General features: G+C 45.1%; 1 protein-coding gene across 2 annotated transcripts in view; it reads left to right on the top strand.

Annotated features, from left to right (window-relative positions):
- The window catches only part of LOC121562927 (tumor necrosis factor alpha-induced protein 2), a 46,140-nt gene that overhangs the window by 16,866 nt on the left and 6,604 nt on the right, over positions 1-22,670 (top strand). For both annotated transcript variants that reach the window (XM_041875072.2, XM_041875066.2), the window contains exons 4-12: positions 13,986-14,661; positions 14,979-15,093; positions 15,781-15,891; positions 16,360-16,460; positions 16,750-16,863; positions 17,344-17,479; positions 18,530-18,652; positions 18,876-19,031; positions 19,948-20,069. In XM_041875072.2, coding sequence (XP_041731006.2) covers positions 13,986-14,661; positions 14,979-15,093; positions 15,781-15,891; positions 16,360-16,460; positions 16,750-16,863; positions 17,344-17,479; positions 18,530-18,652; positions 18,876-19,031; positions 19,948-20,069 — 1,654 coding nt within the window. The remainder of the gene's footprint in view (positions 1-13,985; positions 14,662-14,978; positions 15,094-15,780; positions 15,892-16,359; positions 16,461-16,749; positions 16,864-17,343; positions 17,480-18,529; positions 18,653-18,875; positions 19,032-19,947; positions 20,070-22,670) is intronic.

The following is a 22,670-nucleotide window of genomic DNA, read 5'->3' on the forward strand; positions in this document are numbered from 1 at the left end:
AGAAGCGGAGCGCCCCCGCATCCTCTAGTTCCTTTATGGGAGAAAAAACGGGCAACTCAGCACTGCAAAGGCTCCTGGAAGCCGTGCGGTGCCCCGAACAGAGAGAGAGGGACGGTTATTTACACAGCTGATCTGTGACGCACCATAGCAGTGGTGCGATGTGCTTCGTAGGCCTATAAGAGAGAGTCCCCAAAGTGGTGTCATGTCACCGCCCCAGCCCCACACCTCCCTGCCCCTTTTCCTGGGGTCGTTGTGTTCAGTCACCACGCCACTGGACTGGAGGAGGAGGAAATGACATCATTTCCTGCCATGCTGTTGGACTGTGCAGGACAACAGCATGTGAATTGCTATCCGGCTGTCCAGAGCCACAAATGACCTATGCAAGCAGATCGGGAGCCTTATTGAGTTTGACACCTGATGCTGAGACACACAGCAGCCCATTCACTAGCCGACAGTAAACAGACATGGCTGACTCCTCCTGGTTCTCATCCGACAGCTTCCTTCTCCTCCCAGTGCTATGCTCATACCCCAGTCACCTCACTTGGGCTGGGCGGTATGCAGAGACAAGCATCTCCAAACACTCTAGGACACAGTGATTCACTACACTGACCCCTCTAATCACATTGTGTAATGACTGTAAAAACCAGACCTACCCCATCACACAGAATGTGTAAACAATTATTTGAGTTTTCTTTTGAGTAAACTATTGTAATACAATAGCATTCCATGCATGTTACACAAGCAAGCATTCAATAGTTTTTTTTGTCAAACTGTAGTTAGTTGCTTTGAGTGGAGTGGTTGGCTTTATAAAGGTGTAATTGTACCATACTCTGATAGCTTGAACCCACAACTAGTTCACTGTAAGTCATAAAACGGTTTGGTTGATTGGTGCGGTAAAACCTGGTAATACATACTGCCCTACCAAGCAAAAAGGCAGTAACTGCTCATAGCGTGGAACTGAGAAAAATTGCTTTTATTTACCTTGTTTTCACAGTAACTTTATGCAGTTACTGCTAACATGACCCCAATTTTCTCCAAAACACAATACAATAGAGGCAGGATACTTGTCCACATGATTAAGCATGTATTTAATGTAGCAAAAATGACATTAACTCATTTTTGACCAAATTAGCAGTTACTGCCTTTTTGCTTGGATGGGCAGTATACCTTGACGTGTTCCTTGCCGTATAGAGCTTAGAAGCTTTAAAAATGTCTGTATTGAAATATGCATAGTGCTAGCTTTATTGCTTTGTAGGTATGATTGGAAAGCTTCCTCAATCCACCTTCCAGTTTCAGGTACTGGGAACACTGTTGATGGCTGATCTTTGGATTGGTCAGTTAATAAGCAACTTAGAATGTGAGACCGTTCCCCATTTGCCCTAATGTCCTCTTGAACTTCTGCTATGCTTTTGTTACCCGCCGGGTCCTGCCATGCGGAGAATGGCACTTTGCCAGCCAACTCCCATAACCACCAATAAGTTAATCAACATGGGTACTTTGCCATCAGATACAGTGGGGAAAAAAGTATTTAGTCAGCCACCAATTGTGCAAGTTCTCCCACTTAAAAAGATGAGAGAGGCCTGTAATTTTCATCATAGGTACACGTCAACTATGACAGACAAATTGAGGGAAAAAAATCCAGAAAATCACATTGTAGGATTTTTTATGAATTTATTTGCAAATTATGGTGGAAAATAAGTATTTGGTCACCTACAAACAAGCAAGATTTCTGGCTCTCACAGACCTGTAACTTCTTCTTTAAGAGGCTCCTCTGTCCTCCACTTGTTACCTGTATTAATGGCACCTGTTTGAACTTGTTATCAGTACAAAAGACACCTGTCCACAACCTCAAACAGTCACACTCCAAACTCCACTATGGCCAAGACCAAAGAGCTGTCAAAGGACACCAGAAACAAAATTGTAGACCTGCACCAGGCTGGGAAGACTGAATCTGCAATAGGTAAGCAGCTTGGTTTGAAGAAATCAACTGTGGGAGCAATTATTAGGAAATGGAAGACATACAAGACTACTGATAATCTCCTTTGATCTGGGGCTCCACGCAAGATCTCACCCCGTGGGGTCAAAATGATCACAAGAATGGTGAGCAAAAATCCCAGAACCACACGGGGGGACCTAGTGAATGACCTGCAGAGAGCTGGGACCAAAGTAACAAAGCCTACCATCAGTAACACACTACGCCGCCAGGGACTCAAATCCTGCAGTGCAAGACGTGTCCCCCTGCTTAAGCCAGTACATGTCCAGGCCCGTCTGAAGTTTGCTAGAGTGCATTTGGATGATCCAGAAGAGGATTGGGAGAATGTCATATGGTCAGATGAAACCAAAATAGAACTTTTTGGTAAAAACTCAACTCGTCGTGTTTGGAGGACAAAGAATGCTGAGTTGCATCCAAAGAACACCATACCTACTGTGAAGCATGAGGGTGGAAACATCATGCTTTGGGGCTGTTTTTCTGCAAAGGGACCAGGACGACTGATCCTTGTAAAGGAAAGAATGAATGGGGCCATGTATCGTGAGATTTTGAGTGAAAACCTCCTTCCATCAGCAAGGGCATTGAAGATGAAACGTGGCTGGGTCTTTCAGCATGACAATGATCCCAAACACACCGCCCGGGCAACAAAGGAGTGGCTTCGTAAGAAGCATTTCAAGGTCCTGGAGTGGCCTAGCCAGTCTCCAGATCTCAACCCCATAGAAAATCTTTGGACGGAGTTGAAAGTCCGTGTTGCCCAGCGACAGCCCCAAAACATCACTGCTCTAGAGGAGATCTGCATGGAGGAATGGGCCAAAATACCAGCAACAGTGTGTGAAAACCTTGTGAAGACTTACAGAAAACGTTTGACCTGTGTCATTGCCAACAAAGGGTATATAACAAAGTATTGAGAAACTTTTGTTATTGACCAAATACTTATTTTCCACCATAATTTGCAAATAAATTCATAAAAAATCCTACAATGTGATTTTCTGGATTTTTTTACCTATGATGAAAATTACAGGCCTCTCTCATCTTTTTAAGTGGGAGAACTTGCACAATTGGTGGCTGACTAAATACTTTTTTTCCCCACTGTAAAAGCTGACTAAACTTTGGTCTGAAATGCCATCGCAGTATACAGGGGTGTATTCCTGTAACAGGATGGTTTTGTTTAGCACTTAAGACTGTTTATTGGAATGAACTATGTAAATGATCCACAGTGTTTTGCACAATATCCCTAAAAAAAGGGTCTGTTCCATTTCACAATTGCATTCCGTGAGTGAGGTCAAGTGAAAAGGACTCAGGGACGTCATCCACCCATTATTTTAGAGGTTGCAGGGAGTACATGAGGATGGAGTGGGGGGAATTTAGCATTTTTCAAACACCTGAAACAGCTTTTTCCTGCACTCTACAGCCATAATCAGTATGTAAAAATAGTATATTTTTCTGCATTAGTTATCTAAGCATACATCTTCACCTGTTCAATTGTCATTTTAATGAGGGTTTCATTCTGACTGCTGTAAATCACACATCTCAATATACTGCATGAACATGCCTAGGATATTACATCCAAGTTACAACACAGTACATGGGATTATAACACACATCATCAATACAGGCACATATCATGTCATCATTATTAATACACAAATATCATGATATTATCATAAGGTGCCAGATTACATTTAAACCAATCATTTTTATATCTAAGCATACCTCTTGCTGTCTGTACCCTTCCTCACTTCCCTCATCAACTCATCCCTGACTATATATATTTATATATGTACAGTCGGGAGAACAAGTATTTGATACACTGCCGATTTTGCAGGTTTTCCTACTTACAAAGCATGTAGAGGTCTGTAATTTTTATCATAGGTACACTTCAACTGTGAGAGACCTGTCTTTTATGTGGATTTCCTGTCCCTGTACGTTGCTCCCAGTGCTCACATTGTATGATTTTTAAGTAATTAATTTGCATTTTATTGCATGACATAAGTATTTGAAACATCAGAAAAGCAGAACTTAATATTTGGTACAGAAACCTTTGTCTGCAATTACAGAGATCATACGTTTCCTCTAGGTCTTGACCAGGTTTGCACACACTGCAGCAGGGATTTTGGCCCACTCCTCCATACAGAACTTCTCCAGATCCTTCAGGTTTCGGGGTTGTCGCTGGGCAATACGGACTTTCAGCTCCCTCCAAAGATTTTCTATTGGGTTCAGGTCTGGAGACTGGCAAGGCCACTCCAGGACCTTGAGATGCTTCTTACAGAGCCACTCCTTAGTTGCCCTGGCTGTGTGTTTCGGGTCGTTGTCATGCTGGAAGACCCAGCCACGACCCATCTTCAATGCTCTTACTGAGGGAAGAAGGTTGTTGGCCAAGATCTCGCGATACAATGCCCCATCCATCCTCCCCTCAATACGGTGCAGTCGTCCTGTCCCCTTTGCAGAAAAGCCACGATCCACCTCCTTGCTTCACGGTTGGGATGGTGTTCTTGGGGTTGTACTCATCCTTCTTCTTCCTCCAAACACGGCGAGTGGAGTTTAGACCAAAAAGCTCTATTTTTGTCTCATCAGACCACATGACCTTCTCCCATTCCTCCTCTGGATCATCCAGATGGTCATTGGCAAACTTCAGACGGGCCTGGACATGCGCTGGCTTGAGCAGGGGGACCTTGCGTGCGCTGCAGGATTTTAATCCATGACGGCGTAGTGTGTTACTAATGGTTTTCTTTGAGACTGTGGTCCCAGCTCTCTTCAGGTCATTGACCAGGTCCTGCCGTGTAGTTCTGGGCTGATCCCTCACCTTCCTCATGATCATTGATGCCCCACGTGGTGAGATCTTGCTTGGAGCCCCAGACCGAGGGTGATTGACCGTCATCTTGAACTTCTTCCATTTTCGAATAATTGCGCCAACAGTTGTTGCCTTCTCACCAAGCTGCTTGCCTATTGTCCTGTAGCCCATCCCAGCCTGCATGCAGGTCTACAATTTTATCCCTGATGTCCTTACACAGCTCTCTAGTCTTGGCTATTGTGGAGAGGTTGGAGTCTGTTTGATTGAGTTTGTGGACAGCTGTCTTTTATACAGGTAACAAGTTCAAACAGGTGCAGTTAATACAGGTAATGAGTGGAGAACAGGAGGGCTTCTTAAAGAAAAACTAACAGGTCTGTGAGAGACGGAATTCTTACTGGTTGGTAGGTGATCAAATACTTATGTCATGCAATAAAATGCAAATTAATTATTTAAAAATCATACAATGTGATTTTCTGGATTTTTGAAGTGTACCTATGATAAAAAATTACAGACCTCTACATGCTTTGTAAGTAGGAAAAGCTGCAAAATCAGCAGTGTATCAAATACTTGTTCTCCCCACTGTGTATATATATATATATATATATATCATAAGGCCTTTCTTTGATAGCCTAGTTATACCCTAGCACAGTGGTGTTAGGACACTCCTGGTTTATCAATCAATCAATCAATTTTATTTTATATAGCCCTTCTTACATCAGCTAATATCTCGAAGTGCTGTACAGAAACCCAGCCTAAAACCCCAAACAGCTAGTAATGCAGGTGTAGAAGCACGGTGGCTAGGAAAAACTCCCTAGAAAGGCGAAAGCCTAGGAAGAAACCTAGAGAGGAACCAGGCTATGAGGGGTGGCCAGTCCTCTTCTGGCTGTGCCGGGTGGAGATTATAACAGAACCATGCCAAGATGTTCAAAAATGTTCATAAGTGACAAGCATGGTCAAATAATAATCAGGAATAAATCTCAGTTGGCTTTTCATAGCCGATCATTAAGAGTTGAAAACAGCAGGTCTGGGACAGGTAGGGGTTCCATAACCGCAGGCAGAACAGTTGAAACTGGAATAGCAGCAAGGCCAGGCGGACTGGGGACAGCAAGGAGTCACCACGGCCGGTAGTCCCGACGTATGGTCCTAGGGCTCAGGTCTCTCAGTTGGCTTTTCATAGCCGATCATTAAAGAGTTGAAAACAGCAGGTCTGGGACAGGTAGGGGTTTCGTAGCCGCAGGCAGAACAGTTGAAACTGGAATAGCAGCAAGGCCAGGCGGACTGGGGACAGCAAGGTGTCATCATGCCCGGTAGTCCTGACGTATGGTCCTAGGGCTCAGGTTCTCAGAGAGAAAGAGAGAACGAGAGAATTAGAGAGAGCATACTTAAATTCACACAGGACACTGGATAAGACAGGAGAAGTACTCCAGGTATAACCAACTAACCCCAGCCCCCCGACACATAAACTACTGCAGCATAAATACTGGAGGCTGAGACAGGAGCGGTCCGGAGACACTGTGGCCCCATCCGAAGAAACCCCCGGACAGGGCCAAACAGGAAGGATATAACCCCACCCACTCCGCCAAAGCACAGCCCCCGCACCACTAGAGGGATATCCCCAACCACCAACTTACAATCCTGAGACAAGGCCGAGTATAGCCCACAGAGGTCTCCACCACAGCACAAACCAAGGGGGGCGCCAACCCAGACAGGAAGATCACGTCAGTAACTCAACCCACTCAAGTGACGCACCCCTCCCAGGGACGGCATGAAAGAGCACCAGCAAGCCAGTGACTCAGCCCCTGCAACAGGGTTAGAGGCAGAGAACCCCAGTGGAGAGGGGAACCGGCCCGGCAGAGACAGCAAGGGCTGTTCGTTGCTCCAGCCTTTCCGTTCACCTTCACACTCCTGGGCCAGACTACACTCAATCATATGACCTACTGAAGAGATAAGTCTTCAGTAAAGACTTAAAGGTTGAGACCGAGTCTGCGTCTCTCACATGGGTAGGCAGACTGTTCCATAAAAATGGAGATCTATAGGAGAAAGCCCTGCCTCCCGCTGTTTGCTTAGAAATTCTAGGGACAATTAGGAGGCCTGCGTCTTGTGACCGTAGCGTACGTATTGGTATGTACGGCAGGACCAACTCGGAAAGATAGGTAGGAGCAAGCCCATGTAACGCTTTATAGGTTAACAGTAAAACCTTGAAATCAGCCCTTGCCTTAACAGGAAGCCAGTGTAGGGAAGCTAGCACTGGAGTAATATGATCAAATTTCTTGGTTCTAGTCAGGATTCTAGCAGCCGTATTTAGCACTAACTGAAGTTTATTTAGTGCTTTATCCGGTAGCCGGAAAATAGAGCATTGCAGTAGTCTAACCTAGAAGTAACAAATGCATGGATTAATTTTTCTGCATCATTTTTGGACAGAAAATTTCTGATTTTTGCAATGTTACGTAGATGGAAAAAAGCTGTCCTTGAAACAGTCTTGATATGTTCGTCAAAAGAGAGATCAGGGTCAAGAGTAACACCGAGGTCCTTCACAGTTTTATTTGAGACGACTTTACAACCATCTAGATGAATTGTCAGATTTAACAGAAGATCTCTTTGTTTCTTGGGACCTAGAACAAGCATCTCTGTTTTGTCCGAGTTTAAAAGTAAAAAGTTTTCAGCCATCCACTTCCTTATGTCTGAAACACAGGCTTCTAGCGAGGGCAATTTTGGGGCTTCACCATGTTTCATTGAAATGTACAGCTGTGTGTCATCCGCATAGCAGTGAAAGTTAACATTATGTTTTCGAATAACATCCCCAAGAGGTAAAATATATAGTGAAAACAATAGTGGTCCTAAAACGGAACCTTGAGGAACACCGAAATGTACAGTTGATTTGTCGGAGGACAGACCATTCACAGAGACAAACTGATATCTTTCCGACAGGTAGGATCTAAACCAGGCCAGAACTTGTCCGTGTAGACCAATTTGGGTTTCCAGTCTCTCCAAAAGAATGTGGTGATCGATGGTGTCAAAGGCAGCACTAAGGTCTAGTAGCACGAGGACAGATGCAGAGCCTCGGTCTGACGCCATTAAAAGGTCATTTACCACCTTCACAAGTGCAGTCTCAGTGCTATGATGGGGTCTAAAACCAGACTGAAGCATTTCGTATACATTGTTTGTCTTCAGAAAGGCAGTGAGTTGCTGCGCAACAGCTTTTTCTAAAATTTTTGAGAGGAATGGAAGATTCGATATAGGCCGATAGTTTTTTATATTTTCCGGGTCAAGGTTTGGCTTTTTCAAGAGAGGCTTTATCACTGCCACTTTTAGTGAGTTTGGTACACATCCGGTGGATAGAGAGCTGTTTATTATGTTCAACATAGGAGGGCCAAGCACAGGAAGCAGCTCCTTCAGCAGTTTAGTAGGAATAGGATCCAGTATGCAGCTTGAAGGTTTAGAGGCCATGATTATTTTCATCATTGTGTCAAGAGATATAGTACTAAAACACTTAAGTGTCTCTCCCGATCCCAGGCCCTCGCAGAGCTGTGCAGATCCAGGACAGCTAAGCCCTGGAGGAATACGCAGATTCAAAGAGGAGTCCGTAATTTGCTTTCTAATGGTCATGATCTTTTCCTCAAAGAAGTTCATGAATTTATCACTGCTGAAGTGAAAGCCATCCTCTCTTGGGGAATGCTGCTTTTTAGTTAGCTTTGCAACAGTATCAAAAAGAAATTTTGGATTGTTCTTATTTTCCTCAATTAAGTTGGAAAAGTAGGATGATCGAGCAGCAGTGAGGGCTCTTCGGTACTGCACGGTACTGTCTTTCCAAGCTAGTCGGAAGACTTCCAGTTTGGTGTGGCGCCATTTCCGTTCCAATTTCCTGGAAGCTTGCTTCAAAGCTCGGGTATTTTCTGTATACCAGGGAGCTAGTTTCTTATGACAAATGTTTTTCGTTTTTAGGGGTGCAACTGCATCTAGGGTATTGCGCAAGGTTAAATTGAGTTCCTCAGTTAAGTGGTTAACTGATTTTTGTCCTCTGACGTCCTTGGGTAGGCAGAAGGAGTCTGGAAGGGCATCAATGAATTTTTGTGTTGTTTGAGAATTTATAGCACGACTTTTGATGCTCCTTGGTTGGGGTCTGAGCAGATTATTTGTTGCGATTGCAAATGTAATAAAATGGTGGTCCGATAGTCCAGGATTTTGTGGAAAAACATTAAGATCTACAACATTTATTCCATGGGACAAAACTAGGTCCAGAGTATGACTGTGGCAGTGAGTAGGTCCAGAGACATGTTGGACAAAACCCACTGAGTCGATAATGGCTCCGAAAGACTTTTGGAGTGGGTCTGTGGACTTCTCCATGTGAATATTAAAATCACCAAAAATTAGAATATGATCTGCTATGACTACAAGGTCTGATAGGAATTCAGGAAACTCAGAGAGGAACGCTGTATATGGCCCAGGAGGCCTGTAAACAGTAGCTATAAAAAGTGATTGAGTAGGCTGCATAGATTTCATGACTAGAAGCTCAAAAGATGAAAACGCCTTTTTTTTTTTGTAAATTGAAATTTGCTATCGTAAATGTTAGCAACACCTCCGCCTTTGCGGGATGCACGGGGAATATGGTCACTAGTGTAACCAGGAGGTGAGGCCTCATTTAACACAGCAAATTCATCAGGCTTAAGCCATGTTTCAGTCAGGCCAATCACATCGAGATTATGATCAGTGATTAGTTCATTGACTATGACTGCCTTTGAAGTGAGGGATCTAACATTAAGTAACCCTATTTTGAGATGTGAGGTATCACGATCTCTTTCAATAATGGCAGGAATGGAGGAGGTCTTTATCCTAATAAGATTGCTAGGTGAACACCGCCATGTTTAGTTTTGCCCAACCTAGGTCGAGGCACAGACACAGTCTCAATGGGTATGGCTGAGCTGACTACACTGACTGTGCTATTGGCAGACTCCACTAAGCTGGCAGGTTGGCTAACAGCCTGCTGCCTGGCCTGCACCCTATTTCACTGTGGGGCTAGAGGATTTAGAGCCCTAACTATGTTGGTAGATAAGAGGAGAGCACCCCTCCAGCTAGGATGGAGTCCGTCACTCCTCAGCAGGTCAGGCTTGGTCCTGTTTGTGGGTGAGTCCCAGAAAGAGGGCCAATTATCCACAAATGTTATCTTTTGGGAGGGGCAGAAAACAGTTTTCAACCAGCGATTAAGTGCTGAGACTCTGCTGTAGAGCTCGTCACTTCCCCTAACTGGGAGGGGCCAGAGACAATTACTCGATGCCGACACATCTTTCTAGCTGATTTACAAGCTGAAGCTATGTTGCACTTGGTGACCTCTGACTGTTTCATCCTAACATCGTTGGTGCCGACGTGGATAACAATATCTCTATACTCTCTACACTCGCCAGTTTTAGCTTTAGCCAGCACCATCTTTAGATTAGCCTTAACGTCGGTAGCCCTGCCCCCTGGTAAACAGTGTATGATCGCTGGGTGATTCGTTTTAAGTCTAATACTGCGGGTAATGGAGTCACCAATGACTAGGGTTTTCAATTTGTCAGAGCTAATGGTGGGAGCCTTCGGCGTCTCAGACCCCGTAACGGGAGGAGTAGAGACTAGAGAAGACTCAGACTCAGACTCCGACTCGCTACATAATGGGGAAAACCGGTTGAAGGTTTCTGTCGGCTGAATGAGCGACACCGGTTGAGTATTCCAACAGTATTTCCCTCCAGAAGCCATGAGAAAGTTGTCCGGCTGCGGGGACTGTGCGGGGGGGATTTATACTAACGTTACTGTCTGTACTTACTGGTGGCACAGACGCTGTTTCTTCCTTTCCTACACTGAGATTACCCTTGCCTAACGATTGCGTCTGAAGCTGGGCTTGTAGCACAGCTATTTTCGCCGTAAGGCGATCGTTCTCCTGTATATTATGAGTACAGCGACTGCAATTAGAAGACATCATGTTAATGTTACTACTTAGCTTCGGCTGTTGAAGATGTTGATGAACCATGTCCAGATAAAGCGTCCGGAGTGAAAAAAGTTGAATAAGGGAAAAAAGTTGCGATGGAAAAAAGGAAAATAACGTAAAGTTGGCAGCTAAAACGCACAGGAAAATGACTCTTCTGTCTCGGGATAAACGTCCGGGGTGAAAAAGTTTAACGAAAAAGATGAGTGAGGACAAAACTAAAAAAGTTGGTAAATTTGTTGAACACAAAGATTGATTAAACGTTTATTAAAAGTAAAACGTGAATAGTTTGGCAGGTAGCCAAGTAGCAACAAACAGCACAGCAGTACGGAGACAATGCGGAAGCGAGGCCACATCATGCATGCAAGTCACATTAAGATGGATTGCAAAGTAATGTGTAATTCCTATTGGAATCCAGCCAGAGTTAGAATATCCAACAATTGTAACTTTTAATCACCCGCAACCTGCATTCAGAATGACTGCCAGGGTTGGAAGATTGTATACTGAGACTATCTTAATCATCTAACTGGAACAACCGTCTCAGTAATGGGTGCAATAAGCCCAACTACTAACAGATTGGATTAGTTTAGAAAAATGTATGTTATTTATCTTTGTGTAGCATAAAATTATTCAACCAATCAATGTATATGCAAAAACACAGATTTTAAAACAAACAATTCTTAAAATCACCCTGCAATAGAGCATGCTGGGAAAATATGATATACAGGTATGGTTCTATGTACAATACTTCTTGCCTTCCAAAGAATAATCAAAGAATCCTTTCTTCCAAAAATGGTTCTTAGGATGTTAAAGGTTCTAGGTAGAACCCTTTGATTACAAAGAACCCTTGTCTTCCAAAAAGCGTTCTTCAGATCAGAACGGTTTTTGGTAGAACCCTATCCCTCCGCAAATAACCCTTTTTTCTAAGAGTGTACTCTTTACTCTCTACACTAAGTCTCTCGGCTCTGTCATATCCTCACGTGGTCTCTCCTATCACTGCTATGCGACTGACACTCTCTGCGTGCCTGGCAGACATCTCAGTTTGGGTGTCGGTCCACAACCTCAAGTTCAACCTCGACAAGACGGAGCTGCTCTTCCTACCGGGGAAGGCCTGCCTGCTCCAAGACCTCTCCATCACGGTGGACAACTCCACGGTGTCTCCCTTCCAGAGTGCAAAGAATCTTGCCGTGACCCTGGACAATACCCTGTCATTCTCTGCAAACATCAAAGCAGTGACTTGCCCCTGCAGGTTCAGGCTTTACAACATCCATAGAATATGACCTTTCCCCACACAGGAAGTGCCGTAGGTCCTCGTCCAGGCACTTGTCATCTCCCGTCTGAATTACTGCAACTCTCTCCCCGCATGTGCTATCAAACCCCCTGCAACCTATCCAGAACGCAACAGCCCACCTGGTGTTCAACCTTCCCACGTTCTACCATGTCACCCCGCTCTTCCGCACACTCCACTACAAGACCATGGTGCTTGCCTAACCTTCAGGCTATGCTCAAGCCCTACACCCCAACCCGAGCACTCCGTTCAGCTGCCTCTGGTCTCTTGGCCATCCCAGTCAAAGCTTTTCTATGTCCCGGCACCCCAATGGTGGAACCAGCTTCCCTCTGATGCTAGGACAGCAGAGTCCCTGCCCATCTTACGAAAACGTCTGAAACCCTACCTCTTCAGATAAGACCCTACCTATCTTTAAATAAGACATCTCAGTCAGTCTTATTCCACAACCCCACCCAATAACTTCTTTATTGAGGAAAAATGTACTTACTACCACTGTTATATGTGGTTGTCTCACCTAGCTATATTAAGATGAATGCACTGACTGTAAGTTGCTCTGGATAAGAGTGTCTGCTAAATTACGTAAATGTAAATGTACTCAAATGTAAATGTAAACTTCATAAAATTGCTAGGTGGCTAGTATTACAGAAAAACACAAAACATTTTGCATTTTATTTATTCATCAAGAAGGAACCAATCATTGCTCTGTGGTGCACCTTTGAAGGAACCACTTACTAGGGAGAATGGAGGGGGGTACTCTTTGCCTGATTCAGTCAGTGTGCCCCTCCGCAAAATACTGCTGACAGATCTTTGTATAAATAATTATGATAAAGCGTGGGCTTCAAAATGAAATTTAGTAATTCATTCATCGTTTGAAAAAAAAAAAAAACAGGACAAATCTGAGGGCGCACGTGCCCTTGTGCCCCCTATGGGTATGACGCCTCTACTTGATCTTATCCTCTAGTTGACAAACAGACTTCTCTGTGAACTGAATCAAAAATGGCTATTAGAAATAAAGTACGGGTTTGGTCTTATCCTCTGGTTGACAATCAGACTTCATTGATTTCGACGGGCTGTGTTGCTCCTCCCAGAGGGTGAGGGGTGATGTCAGAGAGGAGTGTCTGGTGACTTCAATGGGAAATGGTCGACTTCATCACTGGTTTTAGTACTAATTAAAAAACTTTTTCTCAGACCACAAAGGAGTAAGAGATGATGAGATCACCTCAATGGGTGAGGCTGGGCTCTAAAAGTCTATATGCACTTAAGGGAACTCTCTGAAGCCAAGATGGAGTTCCACAGGAAATACAATTTCTCCACTTTAATACAAAGCACTGTGTACCTTTATTATATACGATTCAATAGCTATGCTAGCCGAATAAGAGGCCTCAAACTAATAGAGAAGTGTCTAAGGAGAGGGCAGTGAGTGGACACACGATTAGCCATTCTGTGGGAATCTAGGATGATTTATGTTTGGCACCTACATGTCCCTGATGGGATCTTTTGAAGTGTGCAACTGAAGTAGAGATGAAAGTAACCGACCTCCAGAGAGATCGGTCTAACCGTGTCCAATCTGCCCAAAAACAACAAGCCAAAGGGGACAAACAACATCTGTCTTTCAGGCCTGGAGCCTCTGATATGGATAGGACCTGATGTGGGAACCTGTGTCGGAAGTGACACTGTGGCTTAGCCTTTAGTTTGACGTGAAAACAAACATAGCTCTTTGACACGTTCAAAGCAAAGAATAGTAATGTTTATTTGAGTAGGTCTCGGATTTACATAGGACTTGATCCATTTGACCAGGTCGTGTGTTGTGTAGCATAACAGATAGACAGGTGAGAGCACAGATCTTTCCATTAGGATAGTGCCTCCATTCTACCTTTTGACTTAATACAGCTGTAATGCCTATGCATGGTTTATCATGTGTTATATGGAGTTGTATCATGCATTTTCCTCCTCTCTCCTTTAGTTTTAGAAATTCTGCAGCTGGTGACTAAGAGAGACCTGTTCCTAGCTGACACACACATCCTGGAGCTGGAGCAGGAGTGTAACGAGGCGACCGCAGCGGCCCTGCCCTCATCGCCAGCAGGTGGTGCTATCCCAGAGGACCTCACCAGCCCCGGGAGCAAAGACGGCGGCAGGCGCAAAGCCAAAGACGTGGAGCTGCTGTACGAAGCCCTGCAGAACGAGCTGTGGGCGGTGGTGCGTGAGTCGCTGCGCTCCCCCACGGCGGGGCCCAACCTGGGGCTGGTGGTGCAGGTGCTGCAGCAGGAGGAGCAGGCGGACCGGGACTGGGCGCAGGGTGAGGGGGCGCTCCCCGGAGGACCCAGACCCAGGCAGCTGAAGCAGCGGTGGAAGGAGGCGGTGGCGGAGGCAGCAAACGGGAGCCTGCCCCAGAGGAACGAGGCCCAGGGCGGGGAGCTGGCGGACTACCTGGACAGGGTGCGGACCCGGGTGGTGGAGGACCTGGGGGCGGCCAAGAGGAACGTGGTGCCAGTGTACCCAGAGGAGTACGAACCCTTCCAGGTGTACCTACAGAGCTACCACCAGGCGGTGGCCCGCAGACTGCAGAGCATCACTGACGACCAGCTGCTGATCACAGATATCTACTCTCTGCTGGACTGGCTCTACAACATCTATAACAAGTGGGTGTCCATCCTAAAGGCCACTGAGTGTAGACTATTGAATAGTTCATTCAATAATTGTGTATTGCAACTTGTGATTTTACACATATCAGGTTCTGGAAGTAGCAGAATTGCAGGTTGTAACAAACCAAAAACTTGTCAGAAATGTTTCATTTCATTTTCACTTTATGCTTTCATGGTGACACATGTTACAAGGTGGTGTGATGTTATTGTACATAATACTGTACATAAATACTGTACATAAACAACAGTTTATTAGTTAAGTGTTACTGTATGAGGATGTCACTGACTCTGTCCTCCTACTGTAATCGCTCCAGGGACGTCCTTGGAACAGTCAGCATGACGATGCCCTTCAACAGGTCCCAGCTGGGGCCGCTGTTGCCCTCGGAGACCGTGGACAAACTGGAGCTGGACTGCCTCAACTCTGTCAGGGTAAGGGCCGACCATCCACCCCTCACCCCCCGCCCTCTCATTTGGTGCGCCCCGCATCTCCCTACCGGCCTGAGGAAAGGGTGCACCTATGGTCCTTCCTGTCCACCTAAAGGGAGGGCTATCACTCCGACCAGTGCAGCCAATCAGTGCGCGGCGTCTCAGGGTCAGCCCTTGGGTTTTCCTGTCTGCAACGGCAACCACACAATGGAAGCCAGACAACAGGCCATTTAGCTTAGGTCATTGCGCAACTCACTTGCGAGGCAGGTCCTGGTAGGCTACAGCACTGTAATGTGGGTTACTCTGTTCAGTGTTGGAGATCCAGGGTCCATGTATGTAGACATAATAGTCCACAAGTAAATCCTGCAGAGGAAAAAGAGAACAGGGGTTATTGGCAGCGTGGCCTGTGGGCTGGCAATCAATCATGCTCCTGCGGGGTCACTCACCAATGGGAGGAAACCTTCCCTTAAAATATAGGGTGCTGTTTACAAGGGGATAGCTGTTACTGGGGATATAGATCATTACAAATTAAGTCAGATCTACAGTATCATCTGTGATTCTACACCTTTTTCCATCTTGATGTCTTGATGGCATCAATTGGGAATATTTTTGATGCTTTGTGGCTGCAGAGCTCATAGTGGTTCAGTGCATGGTTAAGTTGTGTCTGACCGCAGTCTGGTTGCGTTTCAGGAGAAGGTGACCACAGAGCTGTCTCAGGTGCTGGACGAGGAGGAGAAGCGTTGGATGGAGACGCTGCACATCGAGGAGTATCAGATCACACTGGCTCGCACCGTCATCCAGGTATGCACGCACACACACACGCACGCACACACACAGGGATAGATATCAGGAGCTTATGTAAATAACTGATTTTGATGAGGCCGGTCATGATTGTTTTGTATTGCACACTAAATGTGGTCACTTTGTATTTTGAGGATAAGCTCATCCATCTGGTGGAGCATAGAAAACATTCCTCAAGCAGCAGCCAAAGTCAATCCAGACACTTCCCGTAGAATTCCATCACAGCTCACTGCTTTAGAGACACTTCACTGGCCTCTAGTGGCCATGATTGGTACTAGCACTTTATATACATCATCATCATCATGTTGATGTTTCACAGATGCCGTAGAAGAAAAAAAGAAAGCTTCACACATTATACACATTTGCCAACATAACATCTGGTGTGTGTGTGTGTGTGTGTGTGTGTGTGTGTGTGTGTGTGTGTGTGTGTGTGTGTGTGTGTGTGTGTGTGTGTGTGTGTGTGTGCAGAGGTTGAAGGTAGATCTTGAGCAGTCAGCTGCCATCAGCAGAAACCTGGGTTCCCGTGTGGCTCAGTGCAGTCTGAACGGTCTGGCCGACTTCCTGCACAGGTGAGAGGACCACACACTGTAGAATGACATGTTACATACTGTAGGAGTCCTAGAACACACAGTAATATTACATATTACATACTAAGGCCTAGAACAAAGTCTCTGTCATCATTCATAGAATGAAACAGAGTTACACAGGGCCAAACCTATAGTTTTCTCACTGCCAGCAACATTTTATTTTGCAATAATGCTACAATACATCAACTGGAATCAAACCAGTTCAACTGGAATATCAAAAGGAACATCTCTATGAGACATTCTAATACTGTTAATATTGCTTAACTTTCAGCTTCCAAAGGAAAGTGGAGATGTTCCATGAGGGCCTGGTCAACATGGTTGGGGATAACGAGGATGGATATGTCTCCAAGACCATTGCCCTGGTCAACTGCTGTTCCCCTTTCAGGTGGGACTGTTGTAGCATTAGTAGGCTAGCCTGCATTGTGTTACAGATGGTCTATTTCCCCAATAATGCCTTAAATGAAAATTCCACCCCCAAAATATATTTTGGTATTTGTTTTACACCCGGTATGATGCATTTTGCATCATATGATGCATAACGCGGCATCAAATGATGCAAAATGCATCACACTGGCTGTATTTCTGTATTTTGAAAGTTATAAATCTTGAAGACTTGATTGCTGACATACAAAACATTTTGGGACTATATCAACAACGGACTAATGAAAAAAATTATATAGTTTTCCTTTAAATACTATACTCAAAAACAATCCCCTAAAATGGTACATGTCAGCAGTCAAGTTTTCAAGTACAAAGCAAAAACTGCCTTGATGATGTGTTTTGCGTCATAGTATTCCTCAAAACATGCATAAATCATGTAAGTGCACAATGTATTCATTAGTCTGCTGTGACTGTGTGTGTCCAGGGGTTTTGTCCAGCGCTGTGTGCAGTGCGACCCTGCCATCAGTGAGGACTCAGCCAGGCGAGCAAACACTTCCCTGGACAGAATAGTCAACCAGGGAGTGAAGGTGCTGAGCGACAGACTGTATGAGCGCATAAGGGTGAGTGTTCTTAACACACACACACATGCACGCATGCAAACACACACACACACACACCACATACACACACACAGGATTCATAAACACACCCATGGTCACAGCTTTCCAACACAACATGTAAACAACCTCACCCTCACTCTCACCCTCACACACACACACACACACACACACACACACACACACACACACACACACACACACACACACACACACACACACACACAGCTATGTCTTACTATACTTGTATTTTCCCTAACCCCTAACCCTAAATCCAACCCGTACCCTAACTCTTACCCTAACCCTAACCCTAACCTTAACCCCTAACCCATACCCTAAACCTAACCCTAATATAGCCTTTTTACAAGTGAGGACCGGCAAAATGTCCTCACATCTCAGAATTTTAGTGGGTTTACTATTATTATGATGACTTCTGGTACTCACTAGTATAGTAAAACGTTTACACACACACACACACACAGACGCACATACACACACACGCCCTCAAGCGTCCCTCTGTCTGCCATGTGTCCCAGAATATAAAGCACATCTTATCAGTGTTTCCCTCATGGCTTGCCCTCAAAGTTCTCAGGGATGTGCTGAGGAACTGAGGCACTAAAATAGCCGCTCCAATGTGACAAACATGGTTAAATAAGATTAGATTGGCAGCGTGCCACATAGTTACTGGCAGGCTATGCAGTTTCGCTCTTCTTCAGTAGCCACCATAGAGACGGGCAGTGCCAGTCCTCCAGGGACACAGAGCCGCATGTCGCATCCTCTTGACCGAGCTGGGGCTTTTTCTCCAGTTATCATTGGTTAGGGAAGTCACAATATGTGGAATTATTGGTCCAAACGGCCCACACATCCTGATAGGAAGACACAACCCCAGTCGGATAGTTTAGTTAGCGTTAAAACGAGGATCTGACTCAGGTAACGTGGATGGCACCATACCCACATCTCTCTGCCTCCCTCCCCTCCTTGACTTCTTCATTCTCTCACCATTTTCCTGTCTCTGTCGCTCACTCACATTTTCCCTTTCCTGGCCATATTTAGCCCTTCTTTGACAAGCTGGTGAAGAGGAAGTGGCTGAACAACACAGAGACCTATGAGCAAATCGAGTCCCATATTAAGGAACACTTCAAGAAGTTCCGCAGGATGGACAGCCCACCCTATCAGGTACATGGCAGAGACACAGGAAGTATAAGCCATGTAAACATGGGGAGGTGCTAAGGTCCTCTGGCACAATATCCACAAATAATTCAAAGTTCTGTTACTGTTTTTAATTCTAAGCAACAAAACAAGCAGTGAATGTTCAGGAGAAAATGTTTTTTTAATCCATTGACTGAATGGATGATTGATTGATTGATTGATTGATTCTATCCTTCCCTTGTTTTCCCAGGTCCTGGTGGGAGAGGTGCATAGACTGGTTCTGATGGAATACCTGCGTTCCATCATGAGAGGGAGGATCATCTGCACGTCACTCAGAATGAGGAAGAGGATGGTGGGACGACTGCGCGACGAGGGCAAGCAGATCAAAGTGCTCTTCAAAGATCTGGTGAGCCATTCTAGAACAACTATATTAGAGAACCGTAGTCAGAGCAACAGTGCTACCTGTGACATGACGCAATGAACAGTGTGTGTGAGAGTGTGTGTGTGTGTGTATGTGTGTGTGTGTGTGTGTGTGTGTGTTTGCAGTCATGAGTCTGTGCTCATTAATCACGTTTGACTGGTATGTGGCCTGTCTGTGAGAGCTACTGAAACAACTCCGGATGAGTTCAAACAAAGGAGACAAGTGAAGAATGGGTACTGTAGCCGAGATAGAGATGGATGACCAGGCAGGCCGTATGCACAAGGGGGCAGTCACCTCACCCCTCACCCCAGCCCACTCCCTATCCTTCCCCCTGTGGCGTCCGCCCCTTGCTCTAGATAAAACATCCGTTTGTCACCTCTCTGGACAACAGGATAGCGTTGTTTACAGACGAGTGGACTGGTATCCTGCCCTGGGCCTTAGAAGCCCTGACCGGCCTTTGGGGTCGAGTGGAGGACCAGGATGAACCTCTGGTTGACCACACGGTTTAGTCCTCTCAGAATAACAGGGTCACTTTGATGCTCAGGTAATTGAGTTTGCATGCTCAATACTGTCGCTGTACTTCTAACCTTGGTGTTTTGGGTCCCCTCACCCCCCGCCCTCTCATTTGGTGCGCCCCGCATCTCCCTACCGGCCTAAGGAAAGGGTGCACCTATGGTCCTTCCTGTCCACCTAAAGGGAGGGCTATCACTCCTAGTTCAACATGAATAGCCCTGTTTAGACTGTTGTATCCTCATTTGTGCTGTGTAGAGGATATGTTCTGATCCTCTCTCTCTCTCTCTCTCTCTCTCTCTCTCTCTCTCTCTCTCTCTCTCTCTCTCTCTCTCTCTCTCTCTCTCTCTCTCTCTCTCTCTCTCTCTCTCTCTCTCTCTCTCTCTCTCAGGAATCTGCCTCCTCCTGGCTGGACAGTGCTATCCCACACCTCTCTGAGATCATCCTCCTGGAAGACATCCCCTCCATCCAAATGGAGGTGGGGGTCCTGGTGAGGGAGTTCCCAGACATTCGGTAAGGAGCATGGGAGGCAGCGATGATCTATGCGGAATGATAGTCATATTTTCAGGACTTCCGTTGAGCCACATGAGCACCAACATTTTCAAAAGCTTAGGTTGACTGAAACACCCCTAAAACAAAAATGTCAACTGTTCTGTCTTGATTGTGGATGTCAAATGGGGAACTTGTTAAAAGCAAACAAGAGCTGAGTCGTTTCCTTATTTTAATGGGGAGCTGTTTGGCCGTCGCTGGCACACATGAAAGGGGGGGTCCTGGGTAAAGACGAAGCAAAAACACGGACTTCCTGCCCAGGCGTGACATGGTAGCTGTGTAGCATAACCTGGCATGGGCAGCCGGCTACTAAAGAGTCCCGTAGGAACACACAGGCGGGAGGAGGCAGTCCTCAATGGAATCTTTTCTAAATTAAGATTAGTCTCCATCCTTAACTCATAACAGACCCACATGTATTGTTTGGAATCTTGACTTGGATCTGGAGAATGCTAACCGTTGACCTCTGGGTTCTCCCAGTTCCTTTTGAAAACAGGAACTGTACCGTACAATCCTTAACATATTGCATCAAGTATGTCAAATCCCTCTGTAAAGTACGCTGTGCCAGGCATTGACCCTTCAGAGCCTCATACTATCCTATACACTATGTAGAATAGTACCCTAATTGGTTTTACAACATAATTCCCTCCAACGACCAATTGCAATCAACTGGTTGCATGTAACTGTTAGTTAAGCCTCTGTAGTGGCTAACAGGAAAATAAAGTTTAAATTCAAAACAAAGTCAGGTTTCCTGGAAGCCAAGCTACCCACCACTTTATCTATGGATTATTTTGGGTGATAATCGATGGTCATGGTGGTAAGTGAGTTTGGGCTCCATCATCAAAATCTAATCAAATGTTATTGGTCGCATACACATATTTTGCATGGGGGTGTAGCGAAATGCTTATGTTCCTAGCTTTAACAGTGCAGTAATACCTAACAATACAAAACAACACACGCAAATCCGAACAAATTAAAAGAAAGGAATTGAGAAATATTAGAACGAGCAATGTCAGAGTCTGGAATATAAATATATACAGTGGGGGAAAAAAGTATTTAGTCAGCCACCAATTGTGCAAGTTCTCGCACTTAAAAATATGAGAGAGGCCTGTAATTTTCATCATAGGTACACATCAACTATGACAGACAAATTGAGAAAAAAAAATCCAGAAAATCACATTGTAGGATTTTTTATGAATTTATTTGCAAATTATGGTGGAAAATAAGTATTTGGTCACCTACAAACAAGCAAGATTTCTGGCTCTCACAGACCTGTAACTTCTTATTTAAGAGGCTCCTCTGTCCTCCACTCGTTACCTGTATTAATGGCACCTGTTTGAACTTGTTATCAGTATAAAAGACACCTGTCCACAACCTCAAACAGTCACACTCCAAACTCCACTATGGCCAAGACCAAAGAGCTGTCAAAGGACACCAGAAACAAAATTGTAGACCTGCACCAGGCTGGGAAGACTGAATCTGCAATAGGTAAGCAGCTTGGTTTGAAGAAATCAACTGTGGGAGCAATTATTAGGAAATGGAAGACATACAAGACCACTGATAATCTCCCTCGATCTGGGGCTCCACGCAAGATCTCACCCGTGGGGTCAAAATGATCACAAGAACGGTGAGCAAAATCCCAGAACCACACGGGGGGGACCTAGTGAATGACCTGCAGAGAGCTGGGACCAAAGTAACAAAGCCTACCATCAGTAACACACTACGCCGCCAGGGACTCAAATCCTGCAGTGCAGACGTGTCCCCCTGCTTAAGCCAGTACATGTCCAGGCCCGTCTGAAGTTTGCTAGAGTGCATTTGGATGATCCAGAAGAGGATTGGGAGAATGTCATATGGTCAGATGAAACCAAAATATAACTTTTTGGTAAAAACTCAACTCGCGCGTTTTGGAGGACAAAGAATGCTGAGTTGCATCCAAAGAACACCATACCTACTGTGAAGCATGGGGGTGGAAACATCATGCTTTGAGGCTGTTTTTCTGCAAAGGGACCAGGACGACTGATCCGTGTAAAGGAAAGAATGAATGGGGCCATGTATCGTGAGATTTTGAGTGAAAACCTCCTTCCATCAGCAAGGGCATTGAAGATGAAACATGGCTGGGTCTTTCAGCATGACAATGATCCCAAACACACCGCCCGGGCAACGAAGGAGTGGCTTCGTAAGAAGCATTTCAAGGTCCTGGAGTGGCTTAGCCAGTCTCCAGATCTCAACCCCATAGAAAATCTTTGGAGGGAGTTGAAAGTCTGTGTTGCCCAGCGACAGCCCCAAAACATCACTGCTCTAGAGGAGATCTGCATGGAGGAATGGGCCAAAATACCAGCAACAGTGTGTGAACACCTTGTGAAGACTTACAGAAAACGTTTGACCTGTGTCATTGCCAACAAAGGGTATATAACAAATTATTGAGAAACTTTTGTTATTGACCAAATACTTATTTTCCACCATCATTTGCAAATAAATTCATAAAAAATCCTACAATGTGATTTTCTGGATTTTTTTTTCTCATTTTGTCTGTCATACAGTGGGGAAAAAAAGTATTTAGTCAGCCAC

This window comes from Coregonus clupeaformis, chromosome 5 (assembly GCF_020615455.1).
Source record: "Coregonus clupeaformis isolate EN_2021a chromosome 5, ASM2061545v1, whole genome shotgun sequence".
NCBI classification, from domain to species: domain Eukaryota; kingdom Metazoa; phylum Chordata; class Actinopteri; order Salmoniformes; family Salmonidae; genus Coregonus; species Coregonus clupeaformis.